This window comes from Ichthyophthirius multifiliis (assembly GCF_000220395.1).
Source record: "Ichthyophthirius multifiliis unplaced genomic scaffold scaff_1120509251124, whole genome shotgun sequence".
Classification (NCBI taxonomy): domain Eukaryota; phylum Ciliophora; class Oligohymenophorea; order Hymenostomatida; genus Ichthyophthirius; species Ichthyophthirius multifiliis.
Window position 1 is genome coordinate 69004 of NW_004086182.1, and position 26248 is coordinate 95251.

The 26248-nt window shown below is 16.4% G+C and overlaps 7 protein-coding genes across 7 annotated transcripts, besides 50 other annotated features; 6 read left to right on the forward strand and 1 right to left on the reverse strand. All coding sequences in view use genetic code 6, as the record gives it.

Annotated features, from left to right (window-relative positions):
- Positions 1–116: 116 nt before the first annotated feature.
- Positions 117–335, reverse strand: IMG5_144660 (hypothetical protein; the record flags this gene model as incomplete). Its single annotated transcript, XM_004031180.1, has 1 exon — positions 117–335. The coding sequence occupies one exon, from the start codon at positions 333–335 to the stop codon at positions 117–119; it is 219 nt and encodes a 72-aa protein (XP_004031228.1).
- A 181-nt stretch (positions 336–516) lies between these two features.
- Positions 517–591: a microsatellite.
- Positions 555–600: a microsatellite.
- Positions 601–765: 165 nt separating this feature from the next.
- Positions 766–811: a microsatellite.
- Positions 812–965: 154 nt separating this feature from the next.
- Positions 966–1043: a microsatellite.
- Positions 1044–1126: 83 nt separating this feature from the next.
- Positions 1127–1172: a microsatellite.
- A 70-nt stretch (positions 1173–1242) lies between these two features.
- Positions 1243–1314: a microsatellite.
- Positions 1315–1498: 184 nt separating this feature from the next.
- Positions 1499–1566: a microsatellite.
- Positions 1508–1558: a microsatellite.
- Positions 1567–3068: 1502 nt separating the features above from the next.
- Positions 3069–3114: a microsatellite.
- A 94-nt stretch (positions 3115–3208) lies between these two features.
- Positions 3209–4009, forward strand: IMG5_144670 (hypothetical protein; the record flags this gene model as incomplete). Its single annotated transcript, XM_004031181.1, has 2 exons — positions 3209–3478; positions 3524–4009. The coding sequence occupies 2 exons, from the start codon at positions 3209–3211 to the stop codon at positions 4007–4009; spliced, it is 756 nt and encodes a 251-aa protein (XP_004031229.1).
- Positions 3491–3533: a microsatellite.
- A 65-nt stretch (positions 4010–4074) lies between the features above and the next one.
- On the forward strand, positions 4075–5082 carry IMG5_144680 (hypothetical protein; the record flags this gene model as incomplete). Its single annotated transcript, XM_004031182.1, has 1 exon — positions 4075–5082. One exon carries the CDS (start codon positions 4075–4077, stop codon positions 5080–5082), a length of 1008 nt encoding a protein of 335 aa, XP_004031230.1.
- An 8-nt stretch (positions 5083–5090) lies between these two features.
- Positions 5091–5153: a microsatellite.
- Positions 5111–5140: a microsatellite.
- Positions 5131–5171: a microsatellite.
- Positions 5172–6617: 1446 nt separating this feature from the next.
- Positions 6618–6673: a microsatellite.
- Positions 6619–6672: a microsatellite.
- Positions 6674–6930: 257 nt separating the features above from the next.
- Positions 6931–6967: a microsatellite.
- Positions 6968–7021: 54 nt separating this feature from the next.
- IMG5_144690 (hypothetical protein) lies at positions 7022–7511 on the forward strand (the record flags this gene model as incomplete). Its single annotated transcript, XM_004031183.1, has 1 exon — positions 7022–7511. The coding sequence occupies one exon, from the start codon at positions 7022–7024 to the stop codon at positions 7505–7507; it is 486 nt and encodes a 161-aa protein (XP_004031231.1). The 3' UTR covers positions 7508–7511.
- Positions 7512–7673: 162 nt separating this feature from the next.
- Positions 7674–7698: a microsatellite.
- A 188-nt stretch (positions 7699–7886) lies between these two features.
- Positions 7887–7944: a microsatellite.
- Positions 7945–8098: 154 nt separating this feature from the next.
- Positions 8099–8147: a microsatellite.
- Positions 8141–8225: a microsatellite.
- Positions 8226–9033: 808 nt separating this feature from the next.
- Positions 9034–9075: a microsatellite.
- A 1510-nt stretch (positions 9076–10585) lies between these two features.
- Positions 10586–10646: a microsatellite.
- Positions 10647–11183: 537 nt separating this feature from the next.
- Positions 11184–12452, forward strand: IMG5_144700 (regulator of chromosome condensation, putative; the record flags this gene model as incomplete). Its single annotated transcript, XM_004031184.1, has 4 exons — positions 11184–11551; positions 11624–11676; positions 12020–12340; positions 12442–12452. The coding sequence occupies 4 exons, from the start codon at positions 11184–11186 to the stop codon at positions 12450–12452; spliced, it is 753 nt and encodes a 250-aa protein (XP_004031232.1).
- Positions 12453–13551: 1099 nt separating this feature from the next.
- Positions 13552–13594: a microsatellite.
- Positions 13595–15024: 1430 nt separating this feature from the next.
- Positions 15025–15085: a microsatellite.
- Positions 15035–15086: a microsatellite.
- Positions 15087–15515: 429 nt separating this feature from the next.
- Positions 15516–15560: a microsatellite.
- Positions 15517–15545: a microsatellite.
- A 2049-nt stretch (positions 15561–17609) lies between the features above and the next one.
- Positions 17610–17649: a microsatellite.
- Positions 17650–18536: 887 nt separating this feature from the next.
- Positions 18537–18572: a microsatellite.
- A 135-nt stretch (positions 18573–18707) lies between these two features.
- Positions 18708–18748: a microsatellite.
- Positions 18749–18803: 55 nt separating this feature from the next.
- Positions 18804–18849: a microsatellite.
- Positions 18850–18939: 90 nt separating this feature from the next.
- Positions 18940–18969: a microsatellite.
- Positions 18970–19635: 666 nt separating this feature from the next.
- IMG5_144710 (hypothetical protein) lies at positions 19636–20853 on the forward strand (the record flags this gene model as incomplete). The annotated part of the gene is made up of 4 exons (XM_004031185.1): positions 19636–19653; positions 19894–19965; positions 20067–20103; positions 20727–20853. Coding segments are annotated over 4 exons (254 nt in total), but the record flags the coding sequence as incomplete, so codon positions are not given.
- Positions 19696–19768: a microsatellite.
- Positions 19701–19741: a microsatellite.
- Positions 19857–19915: a microsatellite.
- Positions 19969–20034: a microsatellite.
- Positions 20660–20711: a microsatellite.
- Positions 20854–21275: 422 nt separating the features above from the next.
- Positions 21276–21393: a microsatellite.
- Positions 21300–21340: a microsatellite.
- Positions 21306–21371: a microsatellite.
- Positions 21362–21396: a microsatellite.
- Positions 21397–22296: 900 nt separating this feature from the next.
- Positions 22297–22364: a microsatellite.
- Positions 22298–22379: a microsatellite.
- Positions 22298–22398: a microsatellite.
- Positions 22311–22398: a microsatellite.
- Positions 22399–22480: 82 nt separating this feature from the next.
- Positions 22481–22539: a microsatellite.
- Positions 22540–22635: 96 nt separating this feature from the next.
- Positions 22636–22676: a microsatellite.
- A 1593-nt stretch (positions 22677–24269) lies between these two features.
- IMG5_144720 (hypothetical protein) lies at positions 24270–25232 on the forward strand (the record flags this gene model as incomplete). The annotated part of the gene is made up of 3 exons (XM_004031186.1): positions 24270–24398; positions 24474–24983; positions 25028–25232. Coding segments are annotated over 3 exons (813 nt in total), but the record flags the coding sequence as incomplete, so codon positions are not given.
- Positions 24405–24467: a microsatellite.
- Positions 25136–25171: a microsatellite.
- Positions 25233–25326: 94 nt separating the features above from the next.
- Positions 25327–25426: a microsatellite.
- The last annotated feature ends 822 nt before the right edge of the window (positions 25427–26248 follow it).

Consider the following 26248-nt stretch of genomic DNA (forward strand, 5'->3'; position numbering starts at 1 on the left):
TTCTAAAATGAAATTTTATATACATATTATTTAATTTTATAAATTATTAATTCGTAAAAATAAATATATATAAAAAAATATGTAATTAAATATATAAATTCAGTTTTTTGTTTTAATCAAAAGTAATTATATCTAGGTTTTTTAATAGCAAATTCAATAATTTTAGGGATATAAACATTGTCTTAAGGGTAGGGTTCTTGTCCAAGTAAATACTTATTTAACTAAGGAGTTTCATGTAATAATACATCTTCATTAAATTTAATGCATTCATCATATGTAAAGTTTTTTAAATTTTACTTAGCATAACTGCTTATAAGTAAATCTAATTCTCTCATTCCCAAATTAGTTGCCCTATTTAAATATTTATTATATTAAAATAAAGTAAAAGAAGAAAAACTATTAAACCTCCAAATTAATTGCTTTTATAAATCAGGTAAATTAGTTTCTAAAGTATATTTTTTTGCCCATAATGTTTCATCACTTATACAGAAAGCTCTTTTAATTAATTTTGTAAACATTTATTTTAATTTTAAAAATTATTTTATACTATAATTTATTTTAATATTTCTAAAAATATATTTATATATATAAAAATATATTATTTCTTTATGTTTATATATAAATGTAATCTTAAAAAAAAAAATTATTAAGAAAATATACGAAAGTTCTAAATTATTTTGTCTTAATGTTCGATAATAAATTAAAATCACATTAATTAATTTATTATAAATATACAAAATTAATTATATTAATTATAATAAATAAATATATATATATATATATATATATATATATATATATATATATATATTTAATTTTTTTATTAAGAAATATTTCAATAAATTTTTTATTTATACGATTTCTAATAAATATGTTTACAAAACATTTAAAGTTTTTTATTGATAAAAGTTGCAAAAAATAATAAATTACGTCTTTAATCATAATATAAATAATTAAATTTAATTTAAAAAAAAATATTAATTTATTGTATTATATTATAAAAAATGATAAAAAAAAATATATTATTGATTATATATAAAAAAATGTATGTTTAAATAAAGTTATGTTATTCTATAATCTTCAAAATATTACATAAAGATATAAAAAATATATTATAATTAATGAATTTATATTTATATTATTTTTTATATTTATAATGCTTTTCATATTTAAAAATAATTTATAAATTAAAATTTTATACTTATTAAAATTTAAAAATAAAAATTAATTGTATAAATGTAAATATATATATATATATATATAAAAATAAAAATTTTAATAATATTATATATATATATATATATATATATATATTTATTATTTCTAATTTTATTATTTTATGTAAAATAATAAAATGAAAAATTAAAAAAAGGTTATTAATATTTTATTATTTTTTTAAGGAAGAATTTTTTTTTTTATTAAATTATAATCTATTTATATGAATATTTATTATTATTTCATTATTATAAATTTTTTATTATATTCAAATAGAATAATTAAAAATATTATATAAAAAAACCAAAAAATAAGTAAAAAATATAAAAAATATAAATAAATAAATCAAAATGGATATTAATTTAGATAAAATATTAGAATAATAATATAATTTTGCTGATTAAAAATTACAAAAACTTGATCTTTTTGTCCATAAACCTCCTTTTATTCCTTTTACATTTGAAATATGGAGAGAAGATGCTTTAAAAGCATTAGAACCTCACTTAAAAGTGTTACCTTTTATGTAATTATAGGAGGTAAAACGTTAATTAATAAATAAATTTGACAAACAATTAATACATTTACTCCAAAAAAGAATGAAATAACCATATTTTGAATTAATTTTTAACGATAACTATGCAGTACCAAAAGACACTAATGTATAAAGTGCAAAAAAAGATTATCATTTATGTAAAAAAAAAAAAAAAATATTTAAAATGTAAATAAAAAAATAGTTAAGAATTTAGAAAGATTAGCAAACTCAATAAGTGAATGGTGTATATAAATAGAATTAAGCTGTGAATTAATTGAAAGAGCAAAAATATATAAATATTATAGTCAAAACTAATAAGAATAAGAAATGTATAAAAAATTAATTGATAAATTATAAGCTAAACAACACTTTTCAATAGTCCAATATGTAAAACGTTTTTTGAAATGTACTGCAACTTTTTCAATAAGAAAACTTTCCTCTTTTATTTGGGCGAAAGGACTTGCTCTTTCTAATATTTCGATGGGGGCTTTAATTCTTACTTATTATTCTTTTATTGGAACTACATCTTTTCCTATTTAAATGCTTTTACCCCGAACTTAAATATCATGGATGGTAATTAATATTTATTTTTATTTTTAATTTTAAAATAAAATAATATTTTTTTATATTTTTTATTTCTTTTTTTTAAATAGCTAGGAGGATTGGTTGGTTCATATGCTTTAAATTAAGTTGCAGAAATTATATAAAGAGGTGAAATTGCAGAAGATATGGATAATATAAGTGAAGCTTTTTGTTAAATTAGTATTTAATTATCTTCTTTTAATTAAAAATGTGAAGATGCTATTATGGATTGTAGTTTGTGTAAAAATGAAGATGAGTTGTAAAAGAATTGCATGACTTTAAAAAAAATTATTAATGAATTTTTACAAAATGGACATAACATTTTGTAAAAAAATCTTACTTCTACAAGAGATTTGTATGAAAAATAAGATGATAGTGATGAGGATTTAACTATTTTAGATGTTTAAGATTAAAAAAATGAGTGAATATTTCTCATTTGAATATTATTTTTAAAAATTGTTAGATTATATATATATAATATATATTTAAGAAAAAAAATAAAAAAATATTTATAATATATATATATATACTTATGCATATATAAAATATATAAAGTTTTTTATTCTATTGTTTTAGTTATTATTACTAAATTTACTATTTCTTTTTTATGTTTATATTTTTTATGAATTTTAAATTTGATATTATTTATTATAATAATAATATTTAAAGTAATTAACTTTAAAAAAGTATTTTTTAAATAAAATAATATAGCAAAAAATTTTTTTTTATTTAAAACTAGAAAATATAAAAAAAAAATTATAAAAATAATAATTTAAAACTAAAAAAAAAAAATACATATATAAACATACTTTTAAATATCCAAAATAAAAAAATTAAGAAATTATAACAAAAAAATAAAAAAAATACAAACAAAAAATAATGGAAGGAAAATTTTTAAATTCAATGACGCGTTTAGCTGCATAAAGCTTAAAAAATACTATATCAAGATCTTTAATTGACTTTAATTACCAAGTCCCTGAAATTAAAATCTAACCAGCCGCCAATTTAGAAAACGCAGATTACTTAAGCCCTTCACTTCTCCAAATATTCAACTAAAATAAAGACAAGAAAACCAAATTAGCATTCGGCCTTTCTGACGTAAAAGATTTATGTAAGAAAATCATTGAATGCCACAACAAAGAAGAAAAAGTAAAATAATACTAAATAAAAAAATAAAAAGATAAAAAAAAAAAGGAAAATATAATCGAATAATTAGGTATGACAGAGTAAGGTTTTATTACTTTAAAATTAAAGGATTAAACCTTATAAGAAGAAGTAAATACAATAATACGCCATGGCCTCTAATTCCCTTTATTATAAAAATAAAAAATCCTCGTAGACTTTTCATCTCCTAATATAGCTAAAGAAATGCATGTAGGTCACTTACGTTCTACAATAATAGGTGAGTCTTTATGCCGTATTTTCGAATTTTAAGGGAATGAAGTTTTCCGTATAAACCATGTAGGAGATTGGGGCACTTAATTCGGGATGTTAATTCACTACATGTTTGAAAATACCCAAATTTCTTAAACGAACTTCCTAATCTTCAAGACACTACTTAATTCTATAAAGAAGCTAAGAGAAGATTTGATGAAGATCCTGATTTTAAGAAAAAATCTTAATTAAAAGTTGTAGATTTACAACGAGGAGACCAAAACTGCCGTAAAGCTTGGTAATTGATGTGCGATTTATCAAGAAAGGAGTTCGAGTATATATATAAAAGACTTAATATTACTCTTAAAGAAATGGGTGAATCTTATTACAACGATATGATTCCTGAAGTCGCCTAAGAATTAAAAGAAGCCGGCTTATTGAAAGAAGATGATGGAGCCTAATGCATATTTATAGAAAAATTCAAAAAATAGCCACCTCTTTTTATCATTAAAAAAGATGGAGGATTTGGATATGATAGTACAGATATGGCCGCTATTAAATATAGATTGAAAAATTTAGGATGTAATAGGGTTGTTTATATTACTGATATAGGTTAAGAACCTCATTTTACTTACTGCTTTGCAGCCTCAGAAAAAATAGGGTGGCATAAACCCCCTTAAACAAGATTAGAACATATGGGATTTGGAATAGTGTTAGGGGAAGATGGGAAAAGATTTAGAACTAGAAGTTCAGAAACTGTAAAACTTAAAGACCTTCTTGATGAGGCCAAAGATAGGGCTTTGTCGAAAATCAAAGAGAGACAAAATGAAGCAAACAAAGAAGAAGGAGAAGAATCGAAAGGAAACGTAACTTTTTTGAGTGAATAATAATACGAAGAAGCAGCAGAAGTTATGGGTATGGCAGCTATTAAATATTATGATTTAAGATAAAATAGAATCAGTGATTATATTTTCTCATATGACAAAATGTTAGATACTAAGGGTAATACGGCTGTTTATTTACTTTATTCATATGCAAGATTATGTAGTATTTTAAGAAAAAGTGAAATTGATGTAAATTAACTTAAAGATATAGGAAAAAATAAAGGCTTTAAAATTACTCATCCTCATGAAAGAGCTATTGTGGCTTGTTTAGTTAAATTTGTTGATGTTTTATAGAGTGTAACAGATGATTTGGCTATAAATAGATTAACTGATTATATTTATGAGTTGGCTTGTAAAATTGCTGAGGCTTATCATAAATATCATATTAATAATTCAGAAGACAAGGAAACTAGAGTATTACTTATTGAAGCTACCAGAATAGTTTTGAAAAAATCACTTTATTTGATTGGAATCGAACCTTTAGAAAGAATTTGATTTTTTAGTTTTTTATCTATTATGATATTTTTTTTTTTAGTTATTTTTTTTTTATTATAATATATTTTTTTAATAATAAATTTATTATTTTTTTAGTTTTTAATTATCTTTTTTTTAAAAAAAAATAAAAAGACTTAATATCTAATAAATATAATATTAAAAGGTATTTATTTATATTTTTTTAAAAAAAAACGCAATAATGTTATTAATAAAAATTATAATCTTTTAATATTTTAGTTTATAAATTTAATTAGAAATAAATTATATTTTATAATAATTTTTTTATTATATTTTAAGCAATAGTGTTTTTAAAGAATAATTAATGAAAACTCGCCAAATTTTTAACTTTAAATTGAACAGATTTAAATAAAAAAATATACTTTATGAAAAAAAAAACAAACAAATTAAATAAAATTAATTCTTATAAAAAAAAAAAATTATAAAACATAATTACTATTTTTTAAATAAAACTAAAGCAAAAAGAACAAAATTGAAAAAAAAAAAAACTTTATTAAAAATTGCAATAACAAAAGCACAAAAGAAAAAAAAAATTAAACTAAAAAAAAAAAAAAAAAAAAAAATATACCCATAAATGAGCGAAGTATTAATAGGTAAAAACTTCAAACTAACCAAAAAATTAGGAAGTGGTGGTTTTGGCTAAATATATTTAGGTGTAAACACAAAATCAAATCTCGAAGTAGCCATAAAACTTGAAAAAAACACTTCAAACTGTCCTTAATTATTATACGAAGCACAATTTTATAAACGTTTATTAAAAGATGCGTCCGTTTTAAATAATCGAGGACTCCCACATGTATATTATACAGCCCGAGAAGGTGATTTTACATATATGGTAATGGATCGTTTAGGTAGTTCATTAGAAGATTTATATTAAAAATGTGGTCGTCGTTTTTCTTTAAAGACTGTATGTATAATCGGTTTATAAATGCTAGAAAGAATTCAATTCATACATTCTAAAGACGTTATTCATAGGGATATAAAACCCGATAATTTTCTTATGGGAAGGGGAAGGAATGCACATATTATATATATAGTAGATTTTGGTTTGGCAAAGAAATTAGTTACTAGAGATGGGAATCATATTCCTTATAAAGAAAATAAAAATTTCACTGGAACGGCTCGATATGCTTCTCTAAATACTCATTTGGGGATAGAATAAGATAGGAGGGATGATTTGGAAGGGTTAGTTTACGTATTATTGTATTTTTTATTAGGGGGGTTACCTTGGTAAGGAATTAGATCGCTTTCTAAAAAAGAAAAATACGATAAAATTATGGAAAGTAAAATGACGATTCCTATTGATTAATTGTGTCAGAAAATGCCTTAATAGTTTATTGAAATGTTTAAATATGTAAGAAATTTAGAGTTTGAAGAAGTACCGGATTATGATTATATTAAAAATATTTTATAAAATATTATGCAAGAAAATGGTATTTAAATGGATTATGTTTATGATTGGAATATAAATTATTCTCATGTTGAAGAAGAGAAAAATTCTTCGTGAACTTGTTTTTTTATATATATTATATTATATATATATATTATATATATATATATATATATATATATTTAAATGTTGTTTTTTTTTGTTTTATTATAAAGAAATTTTTTAATATATGAACTAACTTTTTTATATTTTGTTTGTTTATTTCTTAAATATTTTTTCATTTTTTTATATTAAATTTATACTTTTTTTTTAGATTTATTATTATAATTAAAAATTTTCTTTCATTTTTTTTTAATTAATATAAACATACATATATATAAAAATGCTTATGTAAATTGAATTTATAATTTTTTTATAAAAAAAATGAATAAAAAATAAAATATTTTATTATTTTTTTTTATTTTATTATTTTTTTTTTAAAAAAAAACTAATTATAAAATAAAATATATATATATTTATAAATAAATTAAAATGGAAGATTTATAAAAATAAATAAGAGAACCCACAAAAGAATAAATAGCAGAATATAAAGAAGCTTTTTCTTTATTTGATAAAGATGGCGATAATGTAATAGACATTAAATATTTAGGATTATTAGTGCGTTCATTAAACAGAAATCCAACAGAATCAGAATTAGAATAAATGTCATAAGAAGTAGATCCTTTAGGCCATGAAAAAGTTGAACTTCCTGATTTTCTTACAATGATGGCAAGTAGACCTGAGGAAAATGATCCAGAAGAAGAATTATATGAAGCGTTCAAAACATTTGCTAAAGATAAAAAACCTGAACCTACTATGAGAGGTAATGTACTTAAATATATTGTAACTTCAGGTAGAGAACCTTTAACTGATGAAGAAGCCGAAGACATGTTAATAGAATTAGGAGTTGAAAATACTACTGAATTTAAAATATCTGATTTTATAAGGCTTATAGTTTCTAATATGAATAATTATTGAATTAAGTCTTGCTTATTTATTATTTTTTTATTTATATTTATATAACATTTTTTTATTCAAAGTATAATTAGTTAAAAATGTTATTTAATATTTATTTTGATTAAATTTTATTTATAAATTTTTTAATAAAAAAAAAAAAAATTAAAATTTTTATGTTAGAATATAGAATAAAAATAAAAATAAAAATAAAAGAAAATATTTTATAAAAGTAAATTTTATAAAAAAACATTCGTGTTTATATAAAAAAATTAATATATTGAATTTTAAAAATCTTTCTTATTATTTTATTAAAAGAATAAATTTAAATTTAAATTCTTAATAAGTTATAAGTTTAATATAAAAAAAAATTATAAAAATTTATTCATAACAATATAATAATTATATATAAATATATATATATATATATATATATATATATATATATATTATCTATATATTAGCTATATAAGAACTTTTTTTTTCATTTTCTTAATTACTTAATATAATATTTTTAATGTGAACTTAAGGAATTATTTTTATTTAAAAACATGGAAGAGATTCTGGACTTACTTTTTTTGGAACTAAATTTTATTAAATAATTTCACTTTCTTATAAATTATAGTTATTTAAATTATTAAATTTTATGTTATTAAAATTATTATTATAATTTTTATTATTATTATTATTATTATTATTATTATTATTATTATTATTATTATTATTTATTTTTATTATTATTTTCATTAATATTTTAATATTTTTCTTTTATAATACTTTAAATACTTATATTACTCAAATTTGACATATTTAAAAACTCAGCGTATTTATCTTCATTTACATTTTGATCATTTTTATTTTTTTAATTAATGTCAACAAATGAATTATTTAATATTTATGGTTTATATTTATTCAAATAATTACTTATCTCCTATGTTAAATTATAATCATTTTCTACAACAGGTAAATTAATGGATTTTAATAAAATATGAGCCTTAAAAATATCAAATTAATTAATATTTTATAATTTTTTTTTAAGATTTTTTTTTATACTTTGTGCATTATTCTTATTAATATTTTTGAAACTAAAGTTAAGCAAAAAGTATTTAATAAATCAGGATCTGCTTTTATAATAATTTTTCTAATCATTTATACATGAATCTATATTATATTATTTTTGTATACAAATTTAAAATAAATACTTGTGTTTTTCTGAAAAATATATTAATTTTATAATAATTAAAAATATAATAACTAAATGGAATAAAGTTAAATATAATAATAAATAAATCATCAAATTTTATGAAAAATATCAATATAATCCTTTTTTAATAAATGATAATATTAATAATTTAAATTAATTCTAAATTACCATTTCATTAATAATTATTCATATTAATCAACTCTATTATCTTAATTAAAAAGTATTTAAAATGAACGAACCAATAAATTTAAAAAACTAATAAAGCTATATATTTATTATTATTTTAAATTAAACTAATAATATGTTATAAAAAGATTTTACTTTATAAAAAAGAACTAATGATCATTTTTTTTATATTAGAAATATGATTTTTTTATAAAAAAAATATTAAAAGTAATAAAAATCTAAAAACATTATAATTGGAAAAAAAAATATATATATATTTATAAAATTAATATTTTATTTTAAAAAAGCTTAAATTATTATTTTGATAAAATAAATAATTTGAATCAAATTTTTGTAATAATATATTTTCAATTATACTTAAAATATTATATATATTTATTAGATTAAAAAAATATACTTTTTATTTATATTATATAAAAATTATATTTTTAAATTTATTTATTAATATTTACCATAATTTTTTAAGAAAATTTTCAATTTTATTAAAAAACATAGAAAAAAAAATATCAATTTATAATAAACAATTATAAATTTATCGATGTTTTTATAAAACTTGTGATTTATAAACTAATTACAATTAATTATAAATAAAGTATTTATTATATTAAAAAATAAGTAATTAAATAAATATATAAGTAATATTTGAAAATTAAATATTAAAAAATACATTATTTAAAATTAATAAAAAATTTAAAAGAAATAGAAATAGAAAATAATGTCTAAAAATAATAGTATTAAAGATTATAGAAAACAAAAAAATATAAAAAATAAATCGTAGAAATAAATATGCAAACTAAAAATAAAATACTTATAAAGAAAAAATATAAATAATAAAATAATAATTTTATATAATATATTAAAAAATAAAATATTTAAATATATATAATTAATGTTTTTTTATATTATATTTTTTTTTTTTTTAAATAATAAAATAGTTCTTTTTAATTATCTAAATTTTAATAATTCTTTTTTTTCGATATGCATTGAAATAATATTTTTTGTATTGGTAATAATTATTTTTCAATGTTAATATTCTGAAATATATATATAAAAAAATTACTTTATAGATTTTTATTTTTTAATATTAATTTTTAAAAATACTTATTTAAAATACAAAAAAGCATTATATCTATTTTAAAATATTTTTATAGTTTTTTACTAAAAATTAAATATGTAATTTTATATAAATTTTTAAAAATATTTATTTTTTTAATATTAGGAATCATGATGGAAAAATTAGCTTTAAGTAAATAATTCATTTTAAATTAAATATGAATAAAATAATTTAATTACAGAAATATAATATAGAAATGATGCAATTAATAAATAATTAATATAATATATAAGATTATTAATTAAAAATAAAAAAAGAATTAATATGACTATTTTAATTTTAAATTGTATTTAAAAATTAGGATATATACTTTGCATAAAAGATAGAATAAATTATAATCAAAAAAAGAAACTTAATATTTTCTATGCTAAAAATATTAAATAATAATTATAACCAAACGAATAAAAATATTCAATATATAATTTTTTAGTTATTTTTAAATATATATAATATATTTATTTAATAATTAGATTTTATGGAATATTAATTACAAAAGAATAAATATATTAAATTCAATTTATCATTATTTTCAGATTTTTAATTTAAAAAAGATAAAATTATAATGGTATTACATTAAATATAAACTTAAAACAAATTCTATATTTTTTTAAAATAATATAATTTATATTATTAATATATTTTATTAATTTAAATATATTAATAGAATATTTAATTATATAAAATGAGTTTAATTTAATTTATCAATGTTATATAAATAGTATATCAAAAATTTAAATAAGAATAAAAAAATAAATATTTTTTAAAAATAATAATAAAGTAAATTGATTCAAATATTGTTATTTTAAATAATGCTTTCTTTTTGAAAATATACTCATTAATAGAATAAAATTAATAAATTATTTTTATATGTAATATTATTTGTATATTAAGATATTTATTTTTAATATTTATATCAAATAAAAAAATATAAATTTTTTAAATTATTTATAATTTTTGAATTAAAAAATATGCAAAATATTATTAAAAAAATATAACAAACTATAAATTATAAATAAAATAAATAATAATAAGTTAGAAGTTAGAAAAAATATATATATATATATTTTTTTTAAATTAAGATGGATAATCAAACTGGAAAGCTAAACTATTATTATACAAAAGCAAATACATATATATTTAAAAAAATAAACTTTATATAATTTTATTATAAAAAAAATATATATATGAATAGATATATGTATGGGGATGTAAATATTAAATTATTTATTTTACCAATTTAATTCAGATATAAAAAAATTAATGATATATAAATATAATAAAAAGCCGATTTATAAGGATAATTAGGTTTAGGAGAATCCAAAACATATCTCATGCCAAGAGTATGTAGTTTTTGTATAGTTATTGATAAAGTTTCTTGTGGATTTAATCATACTGCTTTTATAACTAATGATAAGATTTTATATATGACAGGTTTTTTTAAAAAGAAATATATTTTTAATTAATATTATTATATTATAAATAAAGGAAGTAATAATTTTGGTTAACTTGGAATCGGATAATAAAATTTAAATAACTCTTTTTAACCTTAATTAGTTGAAGATTTGTTAAAGTTAATATTTAATTATTTTAAATTAGCAGAAAAAAAAAAAAAAAAAAAAAATATTATTTTTTTTAGATTTAAAATAAAAAAAGTAAGTTGTGGACACTCATTTACCTTATCTTTAACAGGTATTAACTAATATTTCCTAAAAAAATAATTTTTAAATATAAAAATATATATAATTATTCATAAATTTAACTAAATAAAAGACGATGGATAAATTTTTTGTTGGGGAGACAATACTCATGTTTTTTAAAACAAAAAAAATAAACTTAAAAATTATAAATAAATATATATAAATTAAAGGGATAATTAGGTATTGTAAATGATAAAAGCCCATTTTATAATCCTTAGCTTTTAAATTTAGAAAATGAACATAAAGTTTCAAAGATATCAACAGGATATTATCATTCGATTATAATGCTAAGTAATAAAAGAAAAATAAAAATAATTAAATTAAATAAAAATTAGCCAATGGATAATTATATGGCTTTGGAAATAACTAGTTAGGTCAATTAGGAACTGGTGATTTCGAAAATAAAAATAAACAAACTAAAGTGAAACTGGAAAAAAAAATCCGAAAGATAAAATGTGGATATTACCATACACTAATTTTAGATGAAAACAATTTATTATACACTTGTGGATAAAACGACGAAGGATAATTAGGATTAGGGCATAAAAACTAAAATATATGTATCCCTACAATGCTTTAAATAAAATAAGTTTGGAAAATAGCAGCGGGTTAATATTCTGGACTAATAACCGAAAACGGAGAATTATATTTATTTGGTAAAAATAAGCTTTTTCCTTAAAAAATAATAAAAAATAATGACAAATTTATAAAATTATCAATTGGAGATTAATTTGGAATTGCAATAAATTAATAATAGAGTGTTTTTGAGTTAAATAATAATATAATTGGAAAAACAAATTTTTTCGAAAATAAGTTTATTAAAAAAATATATACCGGATATGATTTTGTGGTTAGTTTAGGATAAAATTGTAGTATTTTAGATAAAAATGAGTAAATTTTAGAATATTAACCTATTAGATCTTTTATACATGAAAATACTAAAATAGATTAACTTTTTTCAGATAAAAATTTATAGTTAAAAAAAATATATATATATATATAACATATATTCTATTTTTTTTATATATATATACATTAGTAGCTAAAAAGATGATTAAATATTAAATATGACTTAAGAAATTAATATTTTGAAAGAAAATTAAAAAACTCAAACAAATGAATAGAATGAAAAAGTTTAAAAAATAATGAAATATTGTGAAGATTTAAATCACAAGGTTACTATTTTTTAAAATTAAATATAAAATTTAACTCAAGAAAATGTAAACTTAAAAATAGAAAATGAAAAATATAAAAGAATTATTGAAAAAAATTAAAAATATAATGATTCCTATTTATTTTCGGCTAAATTTTAATAAAACCGATCTCCTTTAGTTTTAGAAGATGAGCATTATTTTCCCAAAAAAGAGTTAGCATTTCAAAGTAACTTAATATAAACTCCAGAACAAAGTTATTTAACGATTTTAAATAGAATTAAAAATCAAAATTTTAATACTTTACATATTCCTAATGTAAAAGAAGCTAAATTTATTAAAAATACAAATTAATATAATACTGTTCATTAAAGAAATCATAGCAATATTGGCTTTAATGTATCTAATTATAGTTCTTGTACGAAAAATAATAAATAAGATGATTTTAACTAAAGATTTTATAGAACTCAGAGTGTTTTAGAATAAAAAATGTTAGATTTTGAATAAAAATTGTAAAATAATTTTAAATAATACTGAATTGAAAAAATAAATAATATATATATATATACATATATAATTTTTATAAAATTAATATTTATAACTTTATATATAAATAAAATTATTAAGAAAGATATATATTATAAAAGTAATTGTTTTTATTTCAATAACTAATGAACTACCTAATATCTTTATAATAAGTATATAACGCTTGTTTATTTATTTTTTTCTTTTTATTTCTTTTAATTTTTATTCTTTTTATAATATTAAGTATATATATATATATATTATTTAAAAGTAACATGTAGTTTATAATTACTTCACCATTTTTTGACTTTTCTTATATTTATTCAATTTTTTTAATAATAATAAATAAAATATATATATATATATATATATGTATTTTTTTTTTTTAATTTATTTTATATTTTATATATAAAATCATTCTAAATTTATTACTAAAACTTCATTCATTTTTCTTTTTTTGTTTACAAATCCTTTGACTTCATCTCCCTTTTTAATTTATATATTTTTATTTATTTAATAAAATATATATATGTGTATATTTTTACATTTGCAATTTTTATCATATTTTAAATTATAGTTTTAGTTTAATTAAGTAAATCAAAATTAGATGATTTTTCTGAAATCTATTTCATATAATTATCTAAAAAATACAAAGAACTAAAAGATTCATTTAAAAAATTTTAAATTTATTATCTTTTTTAAAAAATTATATGATATAAAATTAATCATAAATATAATCATTTATTATATTATTTACTTTAATTAATTAATAATTTAGTCTTTTTATAATAATTATTCATCTAACTAAATCTCCTATTTGAATAAAATGGTTATTTATATAATTTAATAAATAAAAATATTTACATTAATAATTAAATTATTACTATTTTGAATATTTTATTATTATTCTCCATTTGTATTACTTTGACTTTTTAATAAAAAATATAAATAAATTAAAAATAATGTTAACAAATAAAAAATAAATTATATATAAAAATCTATTTAATTTACATTTATTCTGAATTTTGTATTAGAAAATCTTTGTTTAAAATGTCCTTGTTAATAAATTATTTGACAAAATTATTAATAGTATCTAAATATTTTTTTTTTTGATTTTCAAGTAATTATTAAATATTCTCTTTTGTTTCATTTGAATATTCTTAGAATTTATCAATTGAAAGCCCAATCAATTATTTACAAATAGATTCTTTATCTTTTAATTTATTTAGCTCATTCTAAGTTGAATCATACTCACGTTATAAGTAATTATATTTTTCAAGTATTTAAACTTATTTTTCAAATATATCATCTCTTTCTTATTTAGATTAGTAAACTTATTCATTTAATCTTACAATTTAACTTTAAAGGTCTTTCTTTTCTTATTCTAATTAATTAATGCTATTTAAATAGCCATTTTCCTTATCAATAGATCTTTCATAAAGACTTTTAAGTTATTAATTCAAAGATTATATTTCTTATTAATTCTATTATTCTTTTTACATTTGTTTTTAGATTTCAGACTTTTATTTGTTAACAGTTTAACTGAGTTTATGGAATTGTTATTATTAAGACATTTAGAAACTCATTATTTATTAATAATTATTTTCTATAGATTAAGTTATGATATCTATATTTTCATCCATTTTTATTAATTTTTTTAGTGTTTTTTATTTGAATTTTTAAATTTTTATTTATTTTTTAATTTTTATTAATTTTTTAATTTTTTTATTAAAATTTTATAATTTTAAAATTTGAATTTTCAAAATATAAAAAATGTTTATTTATTCCAATAAATTTAATTAATATAAAAAAAACAACATATTGTAATTTATATTTTAAAATTTTAATTAAATAAAACTTATATAAAAATAAAATATTTTGAAAATGGAATGTTTATTTACTTTCAATAATATTTTAAAAATAAATATAGATTTAATATACTAATAATTATTAATAGAATGTGTATACTTTCAATAAAATTTTAAAATAAATATTAAAAAGAGAGAAAAATTAATTATTTTTTAAAACTTAAATATATAAAGAAAGGATTAAATAAAATAAATAGCTATATATATACATAACAATATACTAAAAAATAAAAAGCAACAACAACAAAATATATAAATATACATAAAAAACATTTTTTTTTAATACCAAAAAATAAAAATAAAAATAAAAATAAAAAAATACATAAATAAAATCCCTTTAATTAAAAATAAAATAACAAAAAATGTTTGAATAAGAAAAATTCGCAAAATTAATATGTTTATTAAATTTCCTTTTATAAAACAAAAACAAAAGATGCCTACGAAATATTTTACGAATTCATCCAAAACTACACTTAATAACTCTATACATTTAACTCTTCCGAATTAGACATATTATTTTAATATAGTTGTAAATTCATAACATATTCCATCCATAATAATATCCCTCGATCCCAAATATATAAACAGCTTTAATTTTCCGAAAATATATTATCATAACTAACATAAACTTAATAAACGAAAATTTTAAATAATGACAAAAAGTTGATTCAAACATTAACATATATGAATAATTTAGCGATTTCATGTTTATCAATGTACAATTATTTAACTGCAATAGAAGTATTCGAAAAAATCTATTAAATATATATAAACTAATAAACTATCTAAATACCTTCATGTATCTTAAACAATATTGGAATTTTAAAAATTCTACTCGAAGAATACGATGAAGCCGAGAATTTAATATTATAAAGTATTGAATAGTGTGAAAGTAAGCTTTTCTAGAATATAAAATACATTTAAAAGGAATATTTATAAAAAGACCCTTTTTTTATGAACGAGTTACCTATATTAATATACGCTTATATATATGGAGAAATTTTATAAAGGAAAAAAAGCTAAATTGATAAAGGAAATTAATAAGAGTTTTCTTATTTAAAAAACGCGCTTTCTGTTTCTAAAAAATACTTTGGGTTTTCTCATGTTATTACGTAAAAAATTTTCAGAATATAAAATTGTTTTTTGCATGAAAATCATTAGAATTCTTTTTGGGAAAATAATAATAATATCTTCCCTTTTTAAGTTAATTTAATGGAGTTTCTTCATATAAAAAAAGTCAGAAATATTTAAAAAAGCATTTTTGAACCTTTTTAACCACAGACAAATACTTTTTTATAGGAAAAAGACGAAAAATCATATAAAGAAAGTGATATTTTAGATGAAAAATTGTAAATTTTTTAAAATGAAACTAATAAGATTGCTGAATTACATTCTTAAATTTAAAAAATTTCAGAAAATATTAACATTAAAGAAGAAAATAACGAAATTAAAGACTTGTCTTGTAAAATATCATCTTTTATAGAGAATCTTAAATAGAATAAAGATTCTAATTTATTGGAAGATATATAAACAAAATTATAAGATTTAAAATTAAAATTAGTCGAAATTTAAAATTAAAAACCTATATAATAATAAATAAATACTAATAATCCCTAAGAATCGTCTATAGTAATTTAAATTTAAAAAAATATAAATAATACTGAATAATAATAATAATAACCAAAAAAAAGAAGAAATGTTCCCCAAAAAGTACTAATAAATGAAGAAAAGTAATTTTAAAAAGACTACTTTTTAGAACTCTTAACAAATATAAAAGCCTAACCCTAACTGACATTAACTAAAACTTATTAAAAAACCTATAAAATATCCACTAATATAAATTAAAAAGGTGACTTATCAATAAAAATAACATAAAACAACCAATAAATAGCCTAATAAGTCCTCACTTAATCTCAATTGTAAAAACTTATCTAATTTTTAAATTTAAATCATATACTTCCAATAAATTTAACATTAAAAATGTGCACAAATTCATATTCATTATAAAGATATATAATATAGCCTTTTTTATCTTTCGAAGAGGAAAAAAGAGAAGTAAAAATAACTAAAAATCCAGTAGGATTATTAAGTAAAGTTTATATTAAAAAAGTTGAAAATGAAGGCGAATTTTTAATGTTTTTTCACCACATAGAAGGTAATTATTTCCGATTGATTTTATAGGAAAAAAACCAGAAAAATTAAAGTGCTTTTATTGATTTTGAAATGGATATGGGAAGTTAAAAAAAGCTCTTTGAAATTTAAGAAAATAATATAAATGAAAATTTTTTAAAAAATGAATTAAATTTAATCATTTAAAATACTGAAGAAACAGAAAGTTAAAAAAATGAAATTTGGAAAGAATTATATAGTAGAAAACTTAAATAAAATACTTCTTTTTTATCATAAAATACATCTTTTTAAATATAATAATATAAAATTTTAAATGAAAATAGTTTTGTATTATTCCTTGATGAATTTTTATAAGAAATACATACTTTTTTTCTTTAAAATAGTCTTAATTTTTAATAAATATTACTTTCTGAATATTATTTTAAGATCAAAATATGGTCTTTGACATAAAAAAAATAACTTTAATTATCAATCTAAACTTTTTCTTCCTAAAAAAAAAACGTATAAATTTTTCTCAAAAATGCTTATTAAACTTTCGGTTCTTCGGGAGAAAAAATCAAATTATAAGGAATTTATAATATGTCATTTGCTGAAATAAAAGCTCTATATAATATAGAATACGAGGAGTGCAGTAAAGAAGAAAAAAATGCAATATTAGCATTACTTGTGGAAAATTTTACATTGACAGTACATGAGAAATTCGATGAATCTTTATAAAGTGTAGTAAAAAGTAACTAACGTGTTGAAAATCCGATTATTAAGTGTTAGAAAGTAACTGGAGGGTACGTTCGTTTACTTTATTTTGAATAAAAAAAATATCCACAGCCTCTTAGTTTCGAACTAATAGGAAATTAAGCCAATAAATTATTAGGAATTAAAGTTTCTGTCTATAACATTGAAAGAAATGAAGAAAATGGAATTTTTATTTCTTTAGATGAAAGTAGGTGGTAATTCGAAAACAAGATATTGGTTAAAAATTCACATAAAATATATAATGAAGGATTACCATTAAGTTAGTATTTTTTAGCTCATATTTTTGAGTTTGTTTGCGTACCAGTTTTGAGAAAATATCTTAAAGTGGAATAAAATTAAGTTGTTTTTGAAAAAAGTTGCTTTAAATATATTTTTAGACTTGAGAATTTCTTTGATTTATAACATATTATAAATAATAAAGATACTTTTTAAAATATATGATTTTTAAAATATATGTATTTATTTATACTTATATTATTAATATATCTATTTTTGTTTTTATTTTAGTGAATATATGAAATATTAAATTAAATATTGAATATATTAAAAAAAAAATTAATGATAATAAAATATTTAAATTATACTTAAAAAAAATATTAAAAAGATAATTGTTTTAATTTAAATATATAATTTTTTATCTAATATCCCATTTATTATAATATAATAATTTAAATATTTTAATTTATAATTTAAATTAATAGATATTTTAAATAATAATTATATATTTTTAAAAATAATCATACTTATTCATTTAAAGTTATATAAATTTTTAATTTTACGCATTAAATAAAATTCATTAATAAAAAAATTATGATAAAATTTTAAATTAAAATATATAAAAAAAATATATAAACAAAACAAAAAACTTAGTTTATAACAAAAATTAAAAATGCAAGCAATAAAATATTTGTTTCGTGCCTTTGTAAATGAAAACGAATAGTAAGAAAATAAAACAGAATCAATAATTTCAACATCTTAAATATTAAAACAAATATAAAATCAATAAGTTTTTGATAGTGATTTATTATAATTAATAATAGATATATTAAAGGAATAAAAATATGATGAAATAGCTTATTTAGGCGAAGGGTCTTTTGGCTTAGTCTTGAAAGCATTTAATAACAATATTTTAAGAAAAGTAGCATTGAAAGTGCTAAAAGCTGATCCAAAAATAGATTCATAAATAAAATAATTTTAAAAGGAAGCAGAATTTTTATAAAAATGTAAATCTGAATGTGTTGTAGAATATATATCTTAAAAAATAATTAGCAAAAAAAATAAAAAGCTTTATTTTATAGAAACAGAATTATGTGAAGGTATTTATAAATTAATTTTTTAAATTTATATTTGTTAAAAAAAAAGAATCATTAAAAGATTTATTAACGAAACTAAGAATACAAAAAAAAGTATTAAAGTTAGATATAATGATTAAAATAGCTATAAATATATTAGATGGGGTAAATACTATTCATAAATAAAATATGATACATAGAGATTTAAAAGCATCTAATATATTATTTAAAGATGGAAATGCAAAAATATGTATAAATTATAATAAAAAAATTAATTTAATAATTAGAAAACTAAATAATAATAATAAATATAAATATATATAAATATAAATAATAATTATAATAAAAATTATAATTCAAATAAATCATTATAAATTATATATATTAATAATTTAAAAATATTAATAAACTTTTATTTAAAAAAAGTATACAATTAAAAAATTTCAAAATACAATATATAAAATAAAATATATATATATAAATAAAAAAGAAATAATATTAAATAAAAATAGCTGATTTAGGTTTAGCAAGAGAAATCGATGGAAACATAATAACTACTTTTGTAATATATATATATATATATATATATATATATATATATATATATATATATATATATATATATATATATTAATATTATTACATTTATTAATAAATTAAAAGGCTGGAACACCATGTTTTTTAGCCCCTGAAGTTCATAGTAAATGCTACAAACAATCTGTTATTTTTTTTGTTTAAAGCTAATATAAAAATAATATTTAAATGTAAATAGGCAGACATATTTTCAATAGGAATTATTTTTCTTATGTTATGTAATCATCTCAATTTTGATTATGAAAATCCTTAATCTAAATTATACAATTATTATTATTCACATTTTATGTTAGGGTAAATACCAGATAACCTTGGATTTGACAATAATAATTATTTATTTTAAATTGCAAAAACTATGATATAAATAGATCCTACTAAAAGACTAAGTGCAGAAAAATATTTAAAATAACTAATCCAATATGCAAAAAAACATGATTTTTAAATTCCTAAATATTATTCTATTAAAAATCCTTAAAATTAATTAAAATTTCCTCTTTCTTATGCTTAAGGTTTTACTTTTTAGACTATTTATTCACCAAAGCTTTAAAATCAGAAAACTTTTTGTACTCCAGATAGTGTTTCTCCGATTCTATCTGATGATTTAAATGATATTAATAATTCTGAAAATTTCGATTAAATAAGTAAATAGTTTTATTAAATTAATATTATATATATATATATATATATATATATATATATATATATATATATATAAATTTACTTTTAAAGATAAATCTGCAACTACTTCAAATGAAAATTTATAAAATAAAGAAGAATTAGTTTAAGGTAGTAGTTTAATAAATAGTTGTAAAGAAGATAACTAGAATAAACCTTAACATATACTCGAAAGGACTAGGTATTGCTTTAATTAATAATTATACTCTTTTATCTTTTATTTTTTTAAAAAAAGTAAACCTACTAGTAATGATTTAACTCTAATTAATTTTATAAAAGAAAACATTAATAACAATGAAATAAAATAACTTTTTTTGAATTGTAGGTAATAATTATTTTTTATTTTATTTTCTTTTAATTTAATTAAATAAATAAAAAAAGATAAAATAAAAATTTTACAGACAATGTATTATTTGAAATTTATTAATATTTAATTAAAAATGATTAAATAGAATAATTGAGTTTAGATTTTTAGTATAAAATTAAATAAATATTTTTTTTTTTTTAGTTTTTATTTAAAAAAATAAATTAATAAAAGCTATAATAAAAATTTCACAGATAAAGGATTAGAATATATATCTAAAGGAATTATGGGATTGAAAAATTTGAATAAAATAAATATAGATTTATAGTAAAAAAATTAAAAAATATATAAAAAAATAAAAAAAATTATAGATTTATAGAAAAAATAAATAAAAAAAATTATTTAAATAAAAAAAATATTAATTTATTTATAGTAAATAAATAAATTATTCTTTTTTTAAATAAAAATATATATAAAAAAAGTTACAATAAAAATTTTACTGATAATGGATTATAATTATTTAGCGAATCATTTAAAGATTTAAAAGAAATAACGTTTTTTAGAATAAATTTTTAGTTATTTTTTATTATATTAATAAATAATATTTTATAAAAATAGTTATAATAAAAATTTCGGAGAAAAAGGATTAGAAATATTATCCTAATCTATATTTAATTTATAAAAACTTTAAGTATTAAGACTTAATTTTTAGTAAGAAATTTTTAAATTAAAAATAATTTAAAAATAAATAATATTAATTTTTCATAATATAGATTAAATGAAAATTTTACAGATTTTAACCTAATTTAATTATCTAACAGTTTAGAATAATGCAAAAATATAAATATTTTAATATTAAAATTTAGGTTAATATTCTATTTATAATTAAAAAATTAATTAATATATAAAAAAAAGTTATACTAAAAATTTTACAGATAAAGGTTTAATTAAAATAGCAGAAAGTTTAAAATATTTAAATTAAATAAATGAACTTAACTTAGATTTTTACGCAAATTAAAATTTTACAGATGAAGCATTAGATATGCTAATTTTAACTTTAGAATAGTTTGATTAATTAAAAACTTTGAATTTAGATTTTTAGTAAAATATATTGATTATATTAATTTTTTTTTTTATTATTTATTTAGTTCAAATACTAATTTTACTAATTTTGTATTAAAAAAACTTGCTAATATAGTAAAATATCTAAAATAATAAAAATTAACAAGCTTGAATTTAGAATTTAATAAAAAAGAATAAATAATGAATATTATAAATAAATGAAAATTTATTTATATAAAACAAACTATTTAATAAAAAAATATATATATAAATTATATTATATGTAATATATATATATATTATAATTAAATATATATATATATATATATATTTATATATATTATTTTATATTATATTTATTCCTATTAATAATTCTGATATTTTATATTATTTTATTTAAATATTTTTACAATATAATAATAAATATAAATATTTATGATATAATAATAATTTTTTATATTTAAATACTTAATTATATATTAAATAATATATTTTATATTATATATAAATATTAAAATAAAAATTATATTTTATTTTAATCTTAAAAGATTATATTAAAATCAAAATTAACCCTTAAGCTAAATTTACTTAAAATAAAAAAAAACAATAAGAAATTAACAAAAAGAAAAAAACAAAAATGAACGATAAAGATTTGCTTTCATATTTTGATTAACTTAGCCAACCATATAAGAAATCATCAAAATCTTCTAATAAAGTAGAAGAAAGTATCGAAAAAATACTTAAAACCATCCAAGCAATAACTCATACAAAATCCGAAAACTACACAAATAATTTCGAATCTAATTTTGGTCCCAAAGTTTCTGAAGATCTCGACTATGTATTAAAGCGAAGTACAAGGGCATGTGGCTAAAGCACAGTATTATCTACATAAATGAACTACGGGATATTAATAAAGTAATTATTAGAGAAGTTCAATTCTTTGATTTCTGTATAAAATTTAATCGACTAAACCTTAGAATAAACTGCCCAAAAGCACGCTATTTCAAAAACCGAACTAAAGCATTTTACAATTGGTAAATTAACAATTTTCAAATCTATAATTCTAGCTTAAATAATCGATAAATCTCAAAATTCTTAACATTTTTACTAAATTATATTCGAGGTTTTAGCTATTGATTTGTAGAAATTTCCCGATTTAGTCTTAGATTTATGCTCTGATATCTTTTAATCTAAAAATAATTTCAAGTTAAAATCAAAGTTGTTTTTATAATATGTCCTCTAACCTTTATTAAAAGTGCATTCTTCGGTATCTTTGAGAGCTCTTATCATTGGTTATTATGCGCATAAAAATAATAGTGCAGTGTTTAATTAATAAAATTATTTAGATGACAAGGTCGGTAATTTTAAAAATTTGAAGAATATTTTAACTTCAATGAGAGATTCTTTCCCTTTAGAAAGTCCTTTGTGTAAAGAATTATCTGTTTATTTAGGTGAAATATGGAAAGGGAAAAAAAATGAATGGAATTTATTCTGGAAAGGTATTTTAAGTGAGATTTAGAATGATTCAAATTTTAAATTGTTTTTTGTAGTATTATGTTTATTGAGAAACTTTTTGAAAAAAAATGTTTTCCAAGCTTCTGATATAAAACATGTTTTAGTAGAAGAATTAATTCATTTATGGTTGAATAATTTTAATGTTAAAAATTAAATAATGAAAAATTTAGCTTAAAAAATATAAAAAAATCTAATTTAAACTTTAATTAGAGTAAAAAATGATTAAAATTTCCCAAATGTACTTCTTGAATTAGTTTAGACTATGAAAAACTAAAGCAATTTTAGATTTAATCCTAAATAATAATTAGCAGTTTAAATTTTAAGTTTTTTTTAATAATTTCAAAATGAAAGCAACTAATATTTAGCTTTTTTAAAAAAATAAATGCATAAAAATTCAGATTAAATTTCAAAATATGTATTTTATTTAAATGAAATGTATGTTTTCACAGAAATAGCTTTTTCCTAAAATTATATATTCGCAGAAAATTTACTTTTAGATGTGGCTTTTTTACTATTTGAAAATTGTTCAATTTAAAAATTGTAGATTTTATATGAAAAATAATATTAAGAATATAAATAAGAAAATACTTTGAAAATTTTCTAGTAAAAATATTAAAATTAAATATCTTAATTGTTTTTCTCATTATTACATTCGACATTGAAAATATAATAAAAAGTAAAAAAAAATAAAAAATATGTAAATTATTTTAAAAAAGGATAAAACTAGTTCTATATTTATAGGTTTAAATTAGTAGAATGAATTAGTTATATTTAATATTTTGAAACATATATTAAAAAAAGCAGATACTTTTAAAAATAACAAATTATAATCTAGTATTATTAAAGTAATAATATATATATATATAACATATATATATATATATATATATATATATATTTATATATATTTATATTAAAAGAGCTTATATTAATACGTTTAATTTGCTTAAAAATTAGAATTAGAAATTACTGAAAACATTAATAAAAAAATAGATGAAAAAAATGGATTATCAAATAAAAAAAAGAGAGCTTTTTGTAACCTAATAATTGCTGTTTGTATATAAACATTATTTAATAACAATGATGAAGGTTTAGAAAATCTTGAAGAATTAAGTTAAGTATATTAAGAAATAATAAATTATTATAATTAAAAGTAAACACAAGAAAAACCCAAAAAAAAAAGAAAAATTATTAATTAAGATGGTGAAGAAGTTATTTAAGAAAATTAACATTATATACATGTTTTATCTGATTTATTAGTATCTTTATTGACTAAATCATCAAGTATATATTAAATATACACATTTTTTTAAAAAAAATAATAAGATTATTTTAGAGAGATTACTAATATTTGCTTTTAAGCTTTTGTTAATGAAGTTGATACTTTTGTTTTATAAACTTTAATTGATGTTGTTACTCGTCCTATAGAGGTAAATTATTATTTTTAATATTTAATTTTTTTTTTTTTATATAGGAATATATTTAAGATATGGAAAATGATAAAGAAGGTGATGAAGAAGAATGCTAGTTAAATGATTAAATATAAGGACTACAAAAAGGTGTAGCAATTGATCTAATTGATGAAGACGAAGAAAAAGAAGAAGATGAAGAAACAGAAACATAAGAATTTGAAGAATTAGATAATTGATATATTATTCTTTTTTATTGCAAAACAAATAAAATATATATTTTTGTATTTTTATGTTTTTAACAATTATGTATATTTTTTGTTAATAATAAACAATTTTAAATAAAATTTAATGATAAATAATTTATATTTATATATATTTAAATTTATGTAAATATTTATTTATATATATATATATATATATAAATATATATAAATATATATATAGATATAGATATAGATATAAAAACATATAAATTTTTATTTATGTATTTTTTATATTTATTGTAAATCTAATAAATTTTGTTTTTTTATTAAAAAAATGATTATTTTTCAAAAACATTATTGTTAAATACATTATATGATTATATAAATTATATATTTATTTTAATACTTGCTTTTATATTATTTATATTTTTAACTAATGTTACTAATTTTCATAAATATTATAAATATTTATAAATATAAAATATCTAAAAAAAAAATATTAAAAACTTTATATGTAAAAAACAATATAATTAAATAATTATTAATTAGATTTTATAAACAATTCTTTCATAAATTTAAATATAAATGATTTTATTTTTTTAATTATAAATTAATATAGATAAGTATTTTTTTTTTTAATCCAAAAAAATTAAGATTATAAAGAATATTTTATAATTATATTCAAGTAAATTTTTTTTTCTTTTTTTATAAAAAAAATATTTTTAAATACTTTTAACTTAATCATCTAAAAAAATATTTTTTTTCATATTTAATTTTAAAATTATTTATATTATGGCATTTAATGCATATCATATATTTTTTACTAATTATATATAATTAAATTAAGCTTTTTTTTCATGAATTTTCTAAGTAACTTTCTATTAAGTTAATTTACATAAATTATTCAATTTTTATTTCTCGTTTTTAATTTCTAACTTTTGATTTTTCGGAAATAATTTTTAAAAATATTAATGAATTATATTTTATATAAACATAAATATCAAAAATCTAAAAATAAAAAAGAAAAATTATTAGTAAAACAAAATTATACTTAAAATTGGATTTTAAAAATAGAAACTT